Genomic DNA, 20500 nt, shown 5'->3' with positions numbered 1-20500 from the left:
GGCTCAAGAGTCAAGACACAAAACCTGCGCGGTGACTATATAGAATACTGACTGGACACTGTAACAACTTATGTTTCAAAATGGAAAGACGACCGACCGACCTAGTATATAAAAAAAAAAATTGGAAAGAAACAAGATGCGACATACAGGTACTGCCAAGAGTCAGAGGAGACTGCAATGCACATTTTCTGTTCCTGTGGACCACTAAAATATCAAAAAGAAGTACTTACCTACTTAGGGCGGCACGTATTGCAACCCTACGAGATACTATTTTCTGGATTCACCGGGCATTAGTAAGTACTTAATGAAATTTAAAGGGCCGTCACAATAGATCACTGCTTCTCAAAGGCCCATAACACCCCAATAATAAATAAATAAAATGTGTGTCATCGGATCCGTCGATGTCATTTCCCCATAAGTACTTAGATTAGATTTTAGTTTTCACTCGGTAAGAACAACTACCAACAAATCAGTCTAAAGCGGCATTACCTTTATGTCTCACTAAAATAATAAATCATAATTCGTTGTTGGTTATTGACTTATTGACAAATACCCGACTACTGTCGTCATACATCACGCTCTGTCCGTTTGTCTAGACGAGTTGCTCGCGTTGGGCAATGAACATGCGCTCATAGCGTTTGACCTAAAACCTTTTTAAGCTTTATTCCATTCAAAGAGCTAAAGTCGGTACCTAGACAATAAGTAGGTAGAACACACAGCTGACCTTAGAACATCCTTCTTTTGGAAGCCACGCCTAAAATTAAAACAAGTTGAGACTCGAGCTTCATCCTTATTTAGGTTAGTACAAAACTACAACCGTATATACTTTGCACCAAAAGCAAATAACACCATTAGAATTAGACTCCATCACCACCATGTAAAATAAGAACCATCTAAAAATATTTACATTAGTCAAAACAATCAAGGAATTTATGTAAATTTTTATGTCCAAAATTTTGGTCACATCTTTGCTCCCCAGCATATAACGTGAACCGTACGGAAAAAAACTAGCGACACCTAGACATCAGAACCAGAACCATGAAATATTTCGATGGACCATCTCCCCATACCTAAGGGCGCCATAAGGCTATCTACACCGGAATTACCCTACTTACTTATAAACACAAAAGTACATTTGGGTGTCGCTCGTTAAGTTCTGCAAGTATTTGGTTATGTAAGTGGAGGTAAGTTACTTTTTATGATATTCGTAGCTAATTGATAATCAATTGATTTGAGTCTGTGCGGAAAGAGAAGAGTCGTAGTATTTGAGGGCGTACCGGTGCTATTTTATGGTTTTTGCTATGCTGACAACACTGTCACGTAATCATAGTACGACACTAAAGGTCATACTTGAATCCCTTTGTTCCGGCTTTTTGCCACGGCTTACTAAAGGAATGCCTGATGGTGTCGGCTCGGCAACTTAATCCTCTGAATTAGCACAGGCACTAGTTTTCTTCTACACAAAGTTTAAAACAAACTCTTGTTTTTATGTCTCAGATACTAAAGTTACAGTTCGATTGATAACACTACTAAAACTAGTTTAGAATCTGCCCAATACAACTGTCATTTTAGTACCAAACTAGATAGTCTAATTTACTACCTAATCTGTCCAGTCCAACAGTTATTTTAACACAAACCCGGGTAGATCGGGAAGAAATTGGGCAATCGAACTGGGGGTGTGGAAAAACTTACCACAATATATTTTCACTGGTTCTGGTTTGCTCCTTGTGGAGCGTCCACTGAACTGCGGCAATTAGGGATCCCTTTTGGCTTTAATTCTTTAATATTCTTATTATTTTTCATGCAATATCGCGATCATATTTGGTGAATTTTTCTTTATTGACATGTCACACTTCTTTTTTTGCCTTGCCGTATATATTTGTATACCCGACAAGGAGGTCAGAATAGATCCATCCATATCCATATACTAATTAAATAAAGAATGTTTATGCATTTTTGACCAATTGGGTGAAAATGTGTATGTGGAAGTGTGTATGGGGAATCAATAAAAAGCACTAACTTAAAATTACTAATTCCAGCACACAGACGAATAAGTCGCGGGCGGGAACTGTAATTTTAGTATCTGGGATATAAAAACATAAGATAAGAAGGCCTTATTGGGAATATTGGGATATGTCCGGTTCCCTCACGATATTTTACTTTGCCGAAAAATCACTGCGAAAATATATGAAATAATTATTCGAAACTATTACCAGAACCTAGTAAACGAACTTACAAATAAAGAAATATTTTATTAGAAAAACTTTTATTCTTTGTAATCGAAGCCTGAATCAAAATATTCATATGTCACTTATGTTTGAGCTAGCTTCAGAACAACCAGGGAGACTATTAGAATTAATATCTTCAATGTAAATTGGATCTGTAGGATGCACACGGACAGATGGGCCAAAATAGCGACCGAATGGGCACCACAGATCACCCGAAGCAGAGGCAAGCCAAAAAGGAGATGGTGAGACGACCTGGACTCTTTTTGTGGCGACTGGCGGGAGCATGCACAAAGCCGTGACGAGTGGTGGAAGACAGGGGAGGCCTTTGCCCAGCAGTGGGACACAATATAGGCTATGAAAAAAAAAAAAGTAAATTGGATGTGCTTGAATCTGAGACGTAGATTGCAAATTCTTACATAGGTGATATGTAAGAATCTGTTTAGCGTGCGGAAAGTTGGTTTTCGCGAACTAGTGCTTTTCACTTTCCCAATTTTTTTAAATTTATACCTGTTCCAATTCATGACTACTTATTGATGAGTGTTAATATTATTTTCCTTTAAACGTCGTATACAACATAAAAACCTACTGTTAATGTAAGAATACGAAAAATATACATATTTGATATTTTATTACTTACCTCTTCATCATTACAACACGTTAGTTTTTAATATTGAATATTGAAACGGAATAACTATGGAAGGTAGAGGTAGGAATAGCTGCCGGCGAAACGCCTGTCAAAGAAGAGGCGTTTTTTCTTACTACAAGCACGTTTTAAGTTTCCAAAGTTTTTTTCTTTACTTGTTGTTTTTATTATTTTTTCGCAACTATATTAAAAAACGTCGTTTGATACACGTGCGGAAATGTCATTCTTTCCTCGTCCAGAGCTCGTGAGGTACTGAGTACTGACATACTTTCCGCACTAGCATTAAAATGTACTATTATTATACAAGGGTGCAAAGTTGTATTTTACCTGCGAGTGTGGAATTGAAACACGAGCAAGCGAAAGGATTCTATAGTTGAACCACGAGCGAAGCGAGAGAGATTTGGTTATTGCCATCAATGAAATTGAAATTAAACTAGGTATATGTATGTGGACTAGATACTGTATAATGACAAATTATGTTTTGCTTTTACGGATATGTTCTGACCATTTGGTCAATTCTAGGAATTATAACTAGATCATATATCTATTTACAAGCATGCCTACCTAACACCTAACCTAGCTAATAAAACGCCTTTTAAAGATTTTATTTAGACCAATTAAATCAATTTAGAGGCGTTTTCACGCCAATCAAAGCTCTAATTTAATTTAATTCTTATTATATGTAATAAAATAAAACTATGAAAACGGATTATATCGCGTATATTGAATTTATAATTCATCCCGACGTTTCGAAACTCTTTACAGCGTTCGTGGTCAACGGGTGACACAATAACTATAACTCTGTCCTGGCCGCGTAGCCTAGCCAACGTGCAAATCGCTTACGCTCCGTAGCGAACGCAACTGTCTGTCTCCGTCGCACTAGTATGGACGAGTGATAGAGAGAGATGACTACGCTACGCCACGGAGCGTTAACGATTTGCACGTTGGCTAGGCACCCTGACCTTTATTGTAAGTAGATAATCGTTAATCGCAGTTTGAGCTTATCATGAAACATTTCACTTCAAACCAAATTATGGTTAACTATTAATTCGTGGTCAACACACAGATACTTCTGATTCAAGTAATATGCTTGCATAGAAAATATCATAGATCACAACTGGGTGCGGCACCTGAACCTATATCACCTGCATGTGCCAGAGTTACACACTTTTAATCAGAATACGTAACGTAACCATACGTAACGTTCGATTAAATATGACGGTCTGGAAATATTGATATTGGCAAGTCGAATGCTTTGGTCCAGGTTATATGGTAAACTGAAGGCAGTTCTGACAAGGTGTACCTAATGTATGCATTTAATGGGCCGCTCGACCAAAATGGCGGGTAAATTTTTAAATGTTCGTAGAGCGTTGAAATTCAGTTTAGGGCCAGTGCGAAGCGTTTTTTATTTGTCGAAGAAATTGTAGGGAGTTGAACCAAATATTAATCCTAATCGGTTAGAGATAGGAGGTTGGTGTTCGACGAGGTGTCGGCAAAATTTACAAAGGTCTCAGGGTTTTATTCTTAAGGTCGTTTTAAAGAGTTGTTTTGTACACACAGATATTTAGAGATAAATAAAGCAATTACAATACAATGCACTGCAATTTATCAATCAGGAGGTTATATCGGGCTTCATATGAACATTTGACATGTCAAGTGCAAAGCCGGCGGCCACCATTCGTCAAATCCCATGGGCATCCTATCGCGATAAAGTAACAAGCCTAGCCACAGAATTAAAACAGTAACCGAGCCAAGTTGACCTATATATTCACAAAACGTATCACTCATACTTGAATATATTTATTTATTGTACAGTTTGATCTCCTACTTCTAGCAAGTATGTCTAATCCTAAGGCACATTTATACTGGTCAATTCAGAACAGATCAATTGGTAAGCTTCGTAAATGGTCCCCCAGATTCAAATCTGAATCGCAATCTAAAATCAGATATTGATTAACTTTCTCATGCTCTTATAGTATTATGGTTATCAAATGTAATATAGATTCTGTTGTGTTTGAAATAGAGATTCATTTCAAATGTGATCTCAAGGAAAGATATGACGTCGTAAACGTGGGCAAGTTCTATTGATATGACTTAAATGGTAAGTCAGGGTTTAAGTATGTGGTAAAAAGGTGTGTCAACGCGGCCTATATCGCAATTTTGATTCCTCGAAATAATCATTCATCAGGCCACATGCTGAGATGGAATACATGACTGTTACTTGTATTTTTTTTGTTAGTCGGTTAATAAACATTACTTTCCGACAAGTTAATAAGTTATACATACATACTATGATTCAGTCTATAACGCCCTGAAAATTTTTGTCAAGGAAAAACAAACCAGCATATAATTTTTTAACATACCTACATAATATTTTCAATAAAACCAGATACGAGAAACAGGTCATAGAAAAAATAATAACAAAATTAAACCTCCGAAAAAACTGAAAAGCAAAAAATTATAAACCTTTTTTATTTAACCGACGGCTCAAAGTTACTTAGGTATACTTACATTAGTTTAAAAACTTAATTATTAAGGTTAAATAAAACAGGTTTATTATTTTTTGGTTTTCAGTTTTTTCGTCGGTTTAATTTTTTTGTTAAAAAGTTTTTATTTTATAATTTTTTGTGGTTATAATCTAATCACCCCTACATTCCCACCCTTAAGGGGAGGATTTTATTTTATATGGGATTAACTTCGAGGCATACCCTATCCAATAAAAAAAGAATTATCTAAATCGGACTACTCTGTAAAAAGTTATGCGTGGTCATACAATACAATCAGTGAGTGAACAATCAATCATCCCCTATTTTTCTACCCTTAGGGTTAGATTTTTTTTATTTATATAGGACCAACTTCGGGGTATACCCTTTCAAATAAAAAAATAATTATCAAAATCGGACTACATTGTAAAAGGTTATGCGTGGTCCACACAAAAAAATATATAGGTATATACAAGTCGACTTGAGAACCCCGTTTTTTTCGTCGGTTTATTAAACGATCTTTATTTTCAAGGTTTCTTAACGATTCGATCAAAGTAGATTACTAAGAGATTCGCACTCATTTCCCTTTCTTGCTAACCATTCAGCAACAATTACATTTAAATTGTAGAATTTACCAACTAAAGATGTCTGCAACCTTCAAGCGTTACATCGTCCAAAAAGTGACTGCGCGAAAAATTTGGTAAGACCTCATCAACCACAAAATCTCTTATCTCCCTTTCTTTTTATTGTTATTAGCAATCTTATGCTCTTCGTGAAAAAGCTGCTTTTTCAATGTTACAATCGAGTATGATAGGAGCTTGTGATGGGAGGCAATCGTTACGAAACTGTCCTATTAATTAACAACCGGATGCAAATTTACCGCGAAGATAAGCTGCGAAATAATGTGGAATCATTCGCGGTTCATATTTTTTGTTCCCACAGTTTATCGTAATAGTTACCTACAATACATAGTAGATATTCGCTTACCTACTAGCCTACTACCAGGAGGATCTACTTACTTACTAAGTTACTACTTGTATTATTTATTTGTCAGGTGTGTGAGATAGGATATTTAACTATTATACTATTTATTTTTCCTGATTATAATTAACCTGATGATGATTATAATGTGTACAGATAAAGACTTATTTTTTGTGAGCTGTTTTTTTGCATGTTGCACTTTCCTATAGTGAGGTGAAAAGTTTTGTGTTACGCACGGGTGCAAATGTATTTTACTTCTCGTGTGTTGAAACACTCGCTACGCTCAGGATTCTATTTAAGAACCACTCGCGGGTAACATGCAATTTTGCACCCTTGTATAACAAATAACTATTTATTTTAAAATAATAAAGTTCTGCGTTTCTGCCTTTAATACTTCTGCCTTTAGGGCGCCTTAAGTATAACACAAAGCGCCATTTTAACTGGATGCCATCATCATCTCTATAGCAAATAAAAATTCATTCATTTATTCATTCATCATATACGACGGAAATTACGTAATGCTGGACAATTAATATTTTCCACGGTTACCAGATCATAAGTCCAATTTCTTGGTAGGTAGGTAGGTTATCCACGCTAAGGTAAATTATAGTTTATCTTTATTTAATTTTTTCAGTATTTGATAAGCTGTTACGCTAAAATCAAGCTAAATTGTTTATCTATTAAATGGGTGTTATAACTGTTATATGAATAGATTGCAGTTTACCTACTATTTACGTTAACGGGATCGATCAGAAATGTCGCAACACACATGTGTCAATATTTAGACATTCGCGGCGCTGCACAGCCTTATAAGGCTCCAGATAAGTGGATAGTCATTCGAATAACCCGTTCAAATAAACACAATTAAATTGCCATCGAATTCAGAACTGAATTTATGATTCTAAAAGAATTCGAGCTATTGAAATGTATCAATCAGCCCAAGTAAAGAGAACTCGCGCGATAATAAATGTCACAAATTTATCGAAATGCAGAGTGAACTTGGAATTATTTGTGGCGTGTTGAGATAATTATGTTTGTAATTGACTTTTTACGGTGTTTAGAATGTCGACAATGTCGACATATCCTACAACGGAATAGAGAGAGATGGTTAAAAAGATCAAACTGTTTAATAAGGACATATATGGAATGGGTGGCGCGTCAATAGAAGCCGTTTGGGTAGCTAGTGTCAGTTTTTTCCTTTTAAAGGACAGGTTTGACGAGAATTTGTTTCCTCAATCGACCTTAATTGCTTAAAAACCAATTTGCATTGCACTCGTAAGTGAATAAATTGCGTTAGATTGCCACTTCCGAAACTGTCTCTATAGGTGCTTTTAAAACTCAACCATCATGCATGGCATTGCGTCGAATACAGTGGATGACCCGGTAGCTTAGTTGTTAGAATGATGTGCTTCGACAATGCAGTAGGTACTAGTAGGTAGCCGATTCAAATCTCAAAATACTTTTGTTTTTACTCGACTTGCGCGACAGCAAAATGTTTATTGCTGTAAATTAAAATTAAATAAAGTGACTCAACACAACAACTCTACTTTCCGTTCTTATTAATTAAGTGAGATGGAATAAGTAGTAGCTGTCTTTAAACACAAGACAGACCTTCCGAGCCATTTGCTACCTAGGTACTGTTTGCCCGACATCTGGAGGCCCGCCAAGACGAGAAAAGCGAAGCGCAAGGGCGTGACTTACTTTTTCTCGAAGCGCTTCGTTGTTTTTTTGAACCCTCATAACTTGGGTTTGGATTATACCAGATAAACAAAATTCTCGGGATATGATGTCATTATTAGTAGACTTATTACGCATAAAATTTTTCAATTACATAGCTCTTATACTTTAGATTTTGTTCATATCTAAAAACCCCGATTTCGTCACTCACTCACTCACTGATGATCATCAAAACCTTTAGGGTACTTCCTGAAATCCTAGGAAGTTGTGGTATGTAAGATAGTCTTAGTACACAAACAACAGAAAAATTCAGAAACTTGAAATTTTTGGCCCCTAGGGGGGTGAATAGGGGGGTGGAATTTTGTATGGGGAATTAAAAACCGCTGAACCGATTTAGTTGAAATTTGGTTTGTAGATAGTTTTTGTTATGGTGAAGGATATAGAATAGTTTTTAAACCCCCAAATCACCCCGTAAGGGGGTGGAAAAGAGCGTTAGTGGGAAAAAGGGGTTTGAAGTTTGTATGGGGAATCAGTTAAAAGCAGATTGTGTAAAAGATGCCTCCAGATACGTACTTCAGGATTTTTTATAATAAATTACCCGCAACCCTTTAACCTTTAACCCAACCGTTTCGATGCTACAAGAACTAAATTGTATAATAAAGAAGAATGAATAGTGAATCAATTTTTCACCTTACGTCCATGTGACGGTAGCGAAACGGCCAAGCCACATAATTTGACTAAGGCAGGGCCGGATCTAGGGTAGAGCGAGTGGAGCGGCCGCTCTAGGCGCCGGATGGCAAGGAGGGCGCCAAAATAGCAAATGAGAAAAAAAAAAGTTTTAAAAGACGCGAGTGTGACGCTGGCCCAAAATACGGTTCGTTTTGCTTTTGGGCAAAAAGCTTCAACGAAGGGCGCCAAAACCCGATTTTGCTCTACCCCGATCAAGGACTCGGGCCGGCACTGGACTAAGGTGTAGAGTTTATGAAGTTAGGGCTTGTAGAGTTAAAAGCGTGGCTCTACAAGAGATCTGATAACTTTTTGACAGTGCTAGCCTTTATGGTTTTATCTTGGCGACATTTTAGGTACATAAAAATGTTTTTGGTGGGATTGTTATGACAAGATGAGTTTCTTTTTGTCATTTCATTAAGTGAAAGGAAAATCTCTGGGTTACGAATGTATCCTCTATTCACTGCACGGCAGTACAGTACACAGTGCTTTTCTATTTGTTTTGTATCGTTTCTTTTTTAGGATTCCGCAAATTTTCAATTTATTTATTCACAGGGACTCCTCCAGTCCTCCACGCAGTGTTATCTACAGTTTTGTGTCTGCCTTTAAGTAGGATATACCTATTTCTTTGTTGACATCTACTTTCCAAAATTTGTGGAAATATCTGCATAGAAAGATCTAGGAAATTTCTAGTAGTTTGGGGAACTTTCCAAAATGAAAACTCCCTTTACTTAGGGACTTCGCCGCCGTGCAGGACAGGATTATGACGACTCAAATAAAATGCTTCGATTTGTAGTAAACTGATATATTATTCCAATAGGTAGGGTCAATTGTCCTAGGTTGAAACAATCGTACACAATGAAACTGCGATTTCTGGGAAACTAAAAGTCTGTTTCTTTATTCCGTAGACTAAAATGACATTTCATGTGTTGCTAGTTTTTAACGTCTTACTAGGTACCTAATATAAAAACAAGCGGATATATTTTAGCCTATATTGAGATAAACATTAATATTCGAATATTTAACAGTCATGTATAATATAATATACTATTATTTATTACTATACAACAAAATATACTATTATTGTGATGATTTATTTTACATTGGTCTAATCCAGATTACAGCAAAGGGAATGTTAAAATCTCTAAGTTAGGTACGTACATTTTACACATAAACAATACACACTTACGAGTAATAAGAATGGGTCACTGAATAAAATTCTTCACAAAAAGTGACCTGTTTTCGTTGCTTGTGTAATCAAGGCTAATAAAATTGAGCTAATATAAATCTAAAATGAATCTAAAATAATATTCTTAACACTAACATGTAAATCGAATGACATCACTCATTTCATAAGCAAAATAAACCTATAAAACGTTACGGTTGAATTCTTGTATTTTACGCATACGGCTATAATTTGAGAAATAATTTCTCGAAAGGTACCTATTATACCAATATTATTAGTCCACGAACTGTCAAATCGTATGAGTTTCCATAGCAACACACTAATAATATTAGTCTAATATCGTTCGAGAAATGGGCCCCAGTGATGTAAAACACGTGAGTTCAATAAGAGTTTTACTATAGCCTCTTTAAACAGTCTGGAAAATAAAATATGGTAAGTATCCCAAGCTCGCCAGCCAACAGCAGGCATATAAAAGGACTTAATAATTCTTAAACGTTGCATATGGCCTGGTATAGCTCCAAATGGCTCCCAGCGTCGGGTGTGAGTGTGAGTTGACGACTGGCTTTAAGAAACAGTACGACGCCGGGCCGCGCTCGTACCGGCTCCGTGTCGCAGGCGGATCCGGTACCTGAGGTTACTATTAGTAGGCTTGGGCTAGCGCGGATTGCGGTGTTGTAGCTGTCTCCGCTCTCGACCTGGAAATAATAAGCTTGACAATCACAGGAATATTCTATCGTAACTACATACGCGACACATCGGTTTAAATACATCTATCTATTCAAATAAGAATAACACAACAGTTAACTTACATTTCATTAGCTTAAAAATAACATTGTTTCTCATTAAATAGTAGATTGTTGAGCAGTTTGTATCCTCGGATACAATGTTCATTTTTTATTTCCATCGCCCGTAATGTCTAAATTTTTATTTTTAGTGTTTTATAGATTGCGAATAGTCTTGGTCTTAGTTTTACGATTTAGAGTTATATTACGTTGCCGAGCAGACCCCTGGCTCCCCAAGTGATGCGTGACACAATGCCGGACCGACGCTAGGAAGATGATGAATTGATCGGGTAGATATATTCTGTATTAGTAACTTGTCGATACACTTTGTACATTCGTGTCTTTGTCCACTTCTTCTTTCCGCACAGACTACACATTAAAGTACAGAATGTTTATGGTAGTTTTAGCATAAATAGTTTGTTATTTTGTCCAACAGCTCCTTTCTGTCTTGCGTCAAGAATCTGGACCAAATCTTCAGACCCCACCTACCTATCTTGGTGAGGTCTCCTTACCTATTGGTCCTACGATTCGTGATTGTCGCTTATCCCCTTGAGCCCCATGAACGCGATATCGCGTCCGAAATGACAATCGAAATACAATTCTAAATTTAGGTCACATTTTGGCCGGCCTTGGAATTCAGGGGTTATGAACCTTTCTGACCTGGCGGCTTTCCGTTTCACGTCTAGCGTGTGGTTAAAATAAACTTGCCCTAATCCTAACGACAGCAAAATCCGACACGGGCGGACGCAATATGGGGCTGTTGCCGTCTTCCAGCTGCGGACTGAAGAGCAGGTCGGGCGTGTAGCTGCTGTAGGCCAGCATCTCCAGCAGGCGCACGCGTCGATGAGCGCGAGCTTAAGGTTCGTGGAGCTTAACAGGACAATTATACCTAAGTCTGTACTATAAAAATCGCTGCAGAGTTATCTTGGTCTGACTCTAGGACCTAGGTACAACGTTAGGAGTTTTATGGTCTTCTGCCGAGGAGCGAAGTATTTCACTAGTAGATATGTCTCCGAATTTGAGTTAAATATCTCTACCACTTACCTTCTGTTTTGTGGCAAATAATTTGTCTGTAGATACTAGATACATTTTGGCGATAAGAAACTCACCCGGATCTTAACGACAGCAAAGTCCGGCACGGGCGGGCGCCATATGCAGCTGTTCCCGTCTTCCAGCTGCGGGCTGAAGAGCAGGTGGTCGGTCGTGTAGCTGCTGTAGTCCAGCATCTCCAGCAGGCGCGGTACGTCGATGAGCTTGGGCGTTAGGCCCGCGCGAATCACGTTGTCGGAGCATGCCATGCATTCTATGCAATCTGAAAGTAGCATATTGCTTTTGAACTATGGACAGAAAAGTAGGTAGGTAAGGTAGGGTTAAGGTACAATGATCGGCCAGAGGGCCTACCGCGAACATGTTCGAGCTAGGCCCTAAGATTGACAAGGGCTGAGCAAAGTGAAGTGAAGTTAACGTATATGGCGCTAGCACCCCCTTGCTAGGCTATCCCATAGCTCAATAAACAATCCAATGGTGTGGGCTAAGCTCACCTCCGCTCTCGCGCATGTGGCAAGTTAGCTTTTAGGAATATGGTCTGGCCGGACCGCAACTGTGGGTAGTTCATGAAATACGGAGCGTAGCAACCCACATCGCGTGAGAATAAAGATTGCAGGCACCAAAGCAAAAGTACAGGAAAGAGATGATTCCAACAGATGGTTAAACTTACCTCCGCTGATGTAGGCATGTGGCAAGTTAGCGTTCAGGAATATGGCCTGGCCGGGCCGCAATTGCAGGTAGTTCATGAAATACGGCGCGTAACAACCCACGTCGCCCGGGAATTCAGTATGCAGGCGCCGAAGCAGAGGGTACAGGAGAGAGGATTGGGATGATTCTAAAAAAAAATATTTTTCTGTATTTATCTTCAAATCAGCCTATATTAACATTGACCACATATACTAAAATGACAAACTAAATAATAAAATTGAGATAAAAGTACCTACAAAGACTTTCCTCTGGAGCAACATGCTTTTTTTAAATCTAATTTATGTTTTTTTTTCTCTGATTACGCTTTTCTTCAGGCCATCTTCTACTACTCATTAAGAAAATCCAATATATTCAATTCAATTCAATTATTTATTTCAGGCAAATGCCCATATAATTTGTTAGTAATACAATTAAATTAATCTTAATATGCTAATGTTAGTAAACACACATTAAATTAAATATAGAAACCCTTTTTTAATTTTATCATAGAGTTCCTATGTCAATGTTTGGTCTCCATCATCAGACCACCTTGAGGGTACCACAATGAGCTATTGTCACCAAAGTTACGTAGGTATGCTATTACTTCATTCAGAAACCGAAATATGAGTCACATTTAAGTTGCAAGATTTGATGAACTCCCAGATTATCTAGATTAAAATTAAATCTAATACCCACCTTCCTTCTCTAACCTATCCAGCAAACTCTGCAAACTGCCAGCTACAGCTGCCTTGTCACACGTCATCAACGAGCTGAACACTTGCTTAAGAGCAACGCCACTTTCCCCAGATTCCTTGTGAGCGAGGAAAGTGTTCACACTTTCTTCTGATAATATCCTAGTCAGCTCTGGCAATTCTGAAAATGTAAGTATAAATATTAGTCATTATCAAAACACTGCATGTTGAATGAAGATTGCTTGTGGATGTAAAGTTTGCTCGCAGAAAGCCTTCTGTTCAGCAGGGGACATCACACAGATATGGTGAAAATAGGGGGAATATTAGGAGAAAAATTGCCAGTCAGACTGTTGTTGTGAAAGGGGCCTTCACAAGCTCGCGCAACGCCTATCATCAGCAACCCTTCTGGTCTCGCTCGATATTTTGCCGGCATATACTCCATAGGTCTTCATTTCGAATAGTTTTTGGCCAGAAAACGCGAAGAATCGACCTGAGGGACTTGTTGACAAAGACTTGCAGTTTATTTGATAGGCCCTTAGTCACTCTCCACATTTTGCAGCCAAAAAGCAACACTGATTCCACAATTGATTTGAAGAGGGAAAGTTTAACACCGCGCGAGAGCACATTCGACTCCCAAACAGAATTTATACTAATTGCCCAAGGCAATGTAACATTGCTCTAAAAGAAGGAAAAGTAAAGTATCCATAACTTACTTCTAAGATGGTTTTGGATCTCCTCTAAAGGCCGGAATCCACAGAGAGCCTCAAATGATGTCAGTGCTATGGCCAGTTCAGGCTTGTGGTTGGGGTCCTTATACAGATCTGGGAAGTTTCTGTGGAGATCTTCTGCTTGTTCCTATAACATTAACATATAGTACTTAACTGAAGGTAAGTTTGGCCCTGTTGTAGTGCAGATATTTGAATGGATTAACCTTCATATAAATTAAGCTATAAGGGTATAAGGGTAAAAATTCATAACTGTTAAATATCAATTATTATCCATCTAGGGAACAAATTAATTAATTTTACAAAATATTTTTTTATTTGTTTGTTTTTGTTCCCTAGTTGGATAGATGGCAGCACCATCTCTCTCGCTATACCGAAATCCAGTAACGGATTCGTATAGGAGGTACAGGTACACACTGCTCGCCCTTAGAGTTGGTCAAAGGCACTTAGCCTTTCAAAGATAGCATACACCACAGAATTTGGGACGGGTACCACCATGGTTGGGTGGTCTAGTGGTCAGGACATTGGCCGCGTAAGTTGAAGACACAGGTTTGATTTCTGCATTCACTCACTTTTTCTTTAGTGTGTGATATCTATTTCAGTTTATTATCAATTTCTATGTTACTTTTTTGTCTTTAGTTTTTTAAGGAATTAATAGATAATAGTCTATACTTTAGTCTATATAAGGAACTAATGAAAAACTATAATTTATTTAAGAAATTAATATCTGTATGCATATTTCTAACAATATGCTTATAGATATTATTGTCAGTCAATGTGTTGATTTAGTTAAATGTTTCATGGTTAATTTTTCTTAATAATATGATAAATGCCACAAAATAAATAATTATCTACTATGGAACAATAGTAGCATTAGCAAATAGGAAATAGAGGCAAAATACTTAATAGCTTTAGTTTAGATATCATGTGGCATTTTAAATATTATTCATACCTTGTTTGGGTGAGCCTGCACAGACAAGGCTTTGCGGATTGACAAGACTTTGAACAGAAAGGGCACGGCTACTCCAAACCTCCTCTTCACTGCCGGCCCAATGGCATCCAGGTTGTCTTTAATATACTCCGACAACAACACATTTCTTTCCAAGATAAGAGATGGGCCATTAGGATGTGTTCCCATCCACAACTCAGCATAGGGCTTTTCTGGGTCTATGGTGGCATTTGGGTCAGCACTGGACAAAAATTTTGCAACTGTACTAACTGTGCCCAGTTTACCCCAATCATAATTCTGTACTTTATACTGCAATTCCATTGTGTCCTGAAAAAATAACCTCTGAATCAATTTTGTGTTTATCGCAGTCATTATATAAGGTTATCATAAATGTATTGTGTTTTCAAATATCCACTCACGACTAAACTAAAGCGATTTACTTCATACTTACTTTGTTTTAAACAATTTGCTGTAATATATATCTGAGGAATTTAATCACAAGTGTGATGATAAAACTTTTGAACAGTAACAAACTTTTTCAACCGGACCGACAGTAGTAAAGAGTCGGTTGTTTTATTGATTGACTTGATTGGAAGGCAATTGACACAATTAAAATTCTATCAACTTTTCTTAGAAGTTTTAACTAGATAACTTTGTGATGTATGCAAAGCGAGGAATCTAATCACTCACTGGGTACGTTCTTATATCATCTTACGTGCAACTTCAATTCAAGCTTGTCATTAATTGTAGGTAGAAATGAGGTAAAATCGATACGTCAGAAATAAACAACATAAGCCAAGTTTAGCAATAATAAATATAATAATGATTGGGGTGATTGATTTCATTCTGACTTAATATTTATTAGTAGTTTTAGATTTGCTTAGGTAACCTCTGCATAATAATTCATGATATTCGAACGAGTTTTCTGTGACGTTTGACACGATGTCAAATTTGACAGCAGACAGATTCGTTTTTTCTGAGCATTTTTATATAACAACACTATGACCCGAGACTATTCAGCTTTTTATAGTTTTAAATGAATAATCTCAAATATATAAATAATTCATTTAATACATACCTTTTAATAAGGATAATAAGATATTAGTTATTTTATAATGCCTAAAATGTACGCAAGATAGACTTTTTTTACCTATCCCAAAAATGTTAATCTACCTACATGATTATGGTTTGCTATAAAACATTATAGACCACATTTAATCCGTTCTTCGACAATATTTGCATGAAAAAGTACGCTTATAAGGCACAAGATTGCAAAATTAAAGCTCATTGAGCATCAGAAATGGATCGACCACGGCCTCTTGTTTCGAGTTCAAAAAGGTTTTATTGTTCATTATGCCGCATTTATACCAACTCCGGGACACAGCTTGAACAACACTTTAGTGGCGAAAGGCATCGATTTCGACTAATGAAGTTAGCATGCAGTGAACTCGAACTTTGCACATCTGAAATGGACGGTTACAGTCCGACGTTTTATTTTCCAATACTTATGGTAGTTTTCATGACGGTTTATATGTTTTGTTACATAATTGCAACGTTATCTAACCGATATTTACGCTGCGAATATTAATTAAACGTCACATAAAGTAAAGTCAGTAGCAAAAATACTATCTAAAGTATATGACGCAAAAAATAATAATATTGAAATAAAGTTCATTGGTAGCGTAGAATTTCTTTTAGCTCTAGATTGTTTAACTGGCTGTACTAGAGGGACCATAATGCAGGTAGGGTAACTGCTATAGTTATTGGCCCTTCCATAGTAAGCGGCCACTCTTAACAATAAGACTTCCTTAAAAATGTTAATATATTTTTCTTTTTTATTGTGGGACGTACCACATTATTACAATCTATAAATTGTATATACAGATGACAATCACAATGAAAAAACATCTGTATATACTATTTATAGATAATAAGACTTCTACTGCCTTAAATTGTTGCTTTCTGCCGGAGTGGCCAAGGTACTATGGAGGGACCAATAACTAGAGCAGTCACCCTAGGTAATTATCTTACTATGTTATGATTTTTAATTTGTAAATGAAATATTGATTATGTAGGTAAGTTTAATTATTTTTTAGTAATGTTACTTATAAGTTATGAGTACTTGAGTGGTAATTAAAAAAACGTAGGAAGATTTATTTTATTTATAAGTATGTATTTTGTTAATCTGTTTTGAACGTATACCTAATTATGGTGTTTCTACAGTGTTTGTGCTCATGGGGTAGATACGGGCAAATCTATCGTATGACCACGACCACTGCTAATATTTGTAAATATTATATAAATGCTAAATTCATTCATTACTTTGTACTTAATAATATCTATAAATCATATCACAAATAAAATAAAATAAATTCAAATTGAATTGACTTTGTTCGTTACCTACGTTCTTTTAAGTTAAAGGCACCAACTAAAGAGGTCAGTAAGTAAAAGATACTTTGGTGATTGGGGTTGGCAACTGTCAAAGGTTTGCAGAGATGGCGCCATCATAGCTTGCCCCTTTTTCTATGAGATTTGGCTTAAAGGGCTGGCAATCCAGGGCATTAAAAAAACAAAAATTTGACACAATTCTAGGGATTGACAGGGCAAGCTATGCTGGCGCCCTCTGCTAATTATTTCGACCGGCCAACCCCATTACATAACCCAGGCTCGTACCAATGAGTTTTTCGAAACTTTAATAATTAATTTTCTAATTATGTACGAAATATAATTTGAAACCAGTCGCTTTTCGGTGTAAGAAAACATCGTGAGGAAACAGGACTAATCCCAATAAGGCCTATTTTTCCCTCTGGGTTGGAAGGTCAGATGGCAGTCGCTTTCGTAAAAAACTAGTGTCTACGCCAATTCTTGGGATTAATAACTGGGGCTAGTTGCCAAGCGGACCCAGGCTCCCATGAGCTGTGGCAAAGTGCCGGGACAACGCGAGGAAGAAGAAGAAGACCTAGTAATGCCAAGGACAGCTGAAGTCTAGAAGAAGTAGAAAACTAGATAAGTATGTACCTATAAGCCGAAGGGTCAGCCGCATTCGAGGGAAGCCAGTGCTGTCAAACTGGTTTAACTTGGCAGATATTCTGAATCATCAATTTATTAAAATTATTAAAATGCAAGCAATACATTAACTCCAACACAATGTCTTCGGACTATAAGCTAAGCTGCGCTGCGCTAGGTACCTATAAAAAATTATAACTAACTTACTGAGAAGCAAAATGTGAGACGCAAATACACATTGGACCAAAAAATTTGACAGGTGAAATACCTTCCTTAGGTACACATAAATCGGCTCAGCAAAGCTACTACAGCACTACAGCTTATCCATGTTGAAAAAGCAGCTTAAATGTCAAGGCATAAAACAGGTTCCTGTTAATTACCCCTATACTAAGTGCCAGTGGCACCATCCGCACTTGACAGACTGATCAACGTCACCCGGCGCGCCGCGGCGGTTTACTATGAAACTTTCCATACAATAAAATTTAGCGAACTCTTTAATGCTCCTCTACACGATGGCCCTAACGTAGGACGCATTTATGCGTTAGAGGGAGCAAGTGATATTACTGTCTCATTCCACTGCCATAGCTGCGTCCCTTAGATTGGCCTACGTTAGGCCATCGTGTAGAGGAGCCATAACGTTGACAAACAGTTTATAGTGCAACCGACCCTAAGTATTCTTTCTGCTTTCGGGTAGAGTTGGTTTTCCAGCTAGAAGATCATTGATACTGATGGGGAGAAGGTTTTGGTGTGTGTTAGCAATTAATTAAAAGGTTTTGAATCTTAGTTGATGAATTCATTGAATACAGTCATTTAATTCAATCACGGAAAATAATTAATCTATATCATTTCTTTCAAAGTCTTTGAGATTCTTCCAAACTCGCGAGTTTTCCCTGAAATTCAAATTTTTGTTTATAACACGTTCCCCTTCTTGTGATGGCTCCACGCCCTTCACGGCCATATTAGTAGGTTTCTCCGGTATAGCAAAACCAGATATGCCTCTATTATATATCTCGACGCGGGGCCCATCGTCAGTCAGCTTGCATTCACTAGCTTCAGCTATCCCAGCATCACGGTACTTGGCGTTCTTAACTGAGGGGCCGAATTGAATTTCGAACTCTTTCAGGTCCAAGTATGGGTATTTTTTCATAATTACCAGTTGCTCATATTGGCGGAGGTCGTCACCGCTTAGTATGCGTTTGGCCTCGTTATCAGACTCTGAAAATTCCTGTGATCCGATAAGTTGTTTGTCGGATGTCATTTTCTTAGCTCGACCGGCACCAACACATTTTCGAGAACCTGTAGTAAACATTACTGACAAAGAAATTAACATGGCTTCACTGCTATTTAAGGGTGCCTGGCAAGCTCGGTTCTCCATACAAACGTAGTTACGCTCTCATTTTAAAACGAGTAGCTAGTTTGCTTTGAAACTTTGTACTTACAATATGGTTAGGTTAGATACACCTTACCTAGTTTTTTCTCTATTTCGTTTGTTTTATAAACTGGAGCTATATAAATTAATTACAGAATATGTGCAAAGTTTCATTACAATCGAACACGTAGTTTTAAAATGAGAACGAAACTCCGTTTGTATGAGAAAGTGAAATTGGCCGAGCATGCCGGGGACTCTTAACATCTAAAACATTACCCATTCGCCACGGCAAAAATAACACCACATCAATGCCTTATTTAATTTAAAATAATGTGTAATATTTTAAAGCTAGACCTTGCGGTCCGGACTATCTATAGGAAGACAACCATTTTATAAGATTTTATAGACAGGTATCTGAAGGTAGGCTAGACCAAGATAAGTCTGCAATGATTTTGATAGCACACGCAGTGCAAGCGGTGTTTTAAACGTCAAACTTATATGAAATTATGACGCATAAATAACACTTGCACTGCGTGTGCTATCAAAATCGTAGCACTTATCTCTAATAGGTACAGTCACGCCATTTAGGGTTCTAGCTAAATTGGACATTTCATAGTGTAAGTATGGAACAACTAATTTAGCTAGGACCCTAAATGGCGTAACAATCCCGTGTGGTGGTTGTACTTCATTTTGTAATCGCATGACAAAATGTACTACAAGTAGAGCTGCAAATCTTTAGTTGGCTTTAGTCAGTCTTCATAATATTTTAGTGACATATCTTAGGTACGAGTGGGTGTACCTCTCTAACTCTTAAACTGTTTAAAGGCGGATTAAACTAAATATGATCTACAGGAAACTTACGATTCAATAGTTCCGTTAAGTCATTCGGGTGAGCTCTATGAAGAGGAAACGTGCAACTAAAAGAAAGGCACAAAAACACACAAACGACAAGAAAAGCTGGGGCAAAGTGTTGCATTATGTTAACTACTATACGTTTTATCATTTATTTGTGATTGATGGATATTATTTAGGTATGGCAAATTCAACTAGTAAATGGTGTGTCATTTTGATTAACATAAAATTAAAAATAAAGTTTCCATAGAGAAAAAGAAAAAAAGCTTTGTCCCATCCTCCTTTTAGGGCGGGGCAAGAGTGGAACTTTGACCGATTGGTTCGTCTCACCCCTTTGCACGTATTCTGACAACTAAGAGTGAGATAGGGTGAAGTGGGCGGGGCCAACGTTCCCTAGGGATGGCGGGGCTTTGCACCTGACACGGGATGTCCACGGTCAATCCACGTGTCCAATGTGTCCGCATATG

The 20500-nt window shown here is 37.4% G+C and overlaps 3 protein-coding genes across 3 annotated transcripts in view; all 3 read right to left on the bottom strand.

The window, feature by feature from the left end:
• The window catches only part of LOC134750960 (cleavage stimulation factor subunit 2), a 144969-nt gene extending 129507 nt beyond the window's left edge, over positions 1–15462 (bottom strand). Inside the window, exon 1 of the mRNA XM_063686266.1 lies at positions 15452–15462. The gene's annotated coding sequence lies outside the window, so the exon portion shown is untranslated. The remainder of the gene's footprint in view (positions 1–15451) is intronic.
• On the bottom strand, positions 9628–15444 carry LOC134751087 (mannose-6-phosphate isomerase). The gene is made up of 7 exons (XM_063686436.1): positions 15258–15444; positions 14810–15133; positions 13846–13987; positions 13137–13313; positions 12424–12588; positions 11816–12018; positions 9628–10619 (listed from the first exon to the last, which is right to left on the bottom strand). Exons 2-7 carry the CDS (start codon positions 15125–15127, stop codon positions 10413–10415), a joined length of 1212 nt encoding a protein of 403 aa, XP_063542506.1. The 5' UTR covers positions 15128–15133; positions 15258–15444; the 3' UTR covers positions 9628–10412.
• A 3121-nt stretch (positions 15463–18583) lies between the features above and the next one.
• Positions 18584–20251, bottom strand: LOC134755423 (uncharacterized). Its single transcript, XM_063691976.1, has 2 exons — positions 20043–20251; positions 18584–19108 (listed from the first exon to the last, which is right to left on the bottom strand). Exons 1-2 carry the CDS (start codon positions 20182–20184, stop codon positions 18645–18647), a joined length of 606 nt encoding a protein of 201 aa, XP_063548046.1. The 5' UTR covers positions 20185–20251; the 3' UTR covers positions 18584–18644.
• Positions 20252–20500: the final 249 nt, after the last annotated feature.

This window comes from Cydia strobilella, chromosome 2 (assembly GCF_947568885.1).
Source record: "Cydia strobilella chromosome 2, ilCydStro3.1, whole genome shotgun sequence".
NCBI lineage: Eukaryota > Metazoa > Arthropoda > Insecta > Lepidoptera > Tortricidae > Cydia > Cydia strobilella.
Note: the sequence above shows the minus strand (reverse complement) of the source record. Positions and strands in the feature narration are given on the sequence as shown.

Excerpts from the sequence above, each read along its gene's own strand:
- LOC134751087 (XM_063686436.1), bottom strand. The coding sequence starts at position 15,127 with ATGGAATTGCAGTATAAAGTACAGAATTATGATTGGGGTAAACTGGGC. Across the intron at positions 12,589-13,136 it reads GGATAGGTTAGAGAAGGAAG|AATCATCCCAATCCTCTCTC; the intron begins GTGGGTATTAGA and ends ATTTTTTTTTAG. Across the intron at positions 12,019-12,423 it reads ACATGCCTACATCAGCGGAG|ATTGCATAGAATGCATGGCA; the intron begins GTAAGTTTAACC and ends TGCTACTTTCAG.
- LOC134755423 (XM_063691976.1), bottom strand. The coding sequence starts at position 20,184 with ATGATAAAACGTATAGTAGTTAACATAATGCAACACTTTGCCCCAGCT. Across the intron at positions 19,109-20,042 it reads CTTAACGGAACTATTGAATC|GTTCTCGAAAATGTGTTGGT; the intron begins GTAAGTTTCCTG and ends TGTTTACTACAG.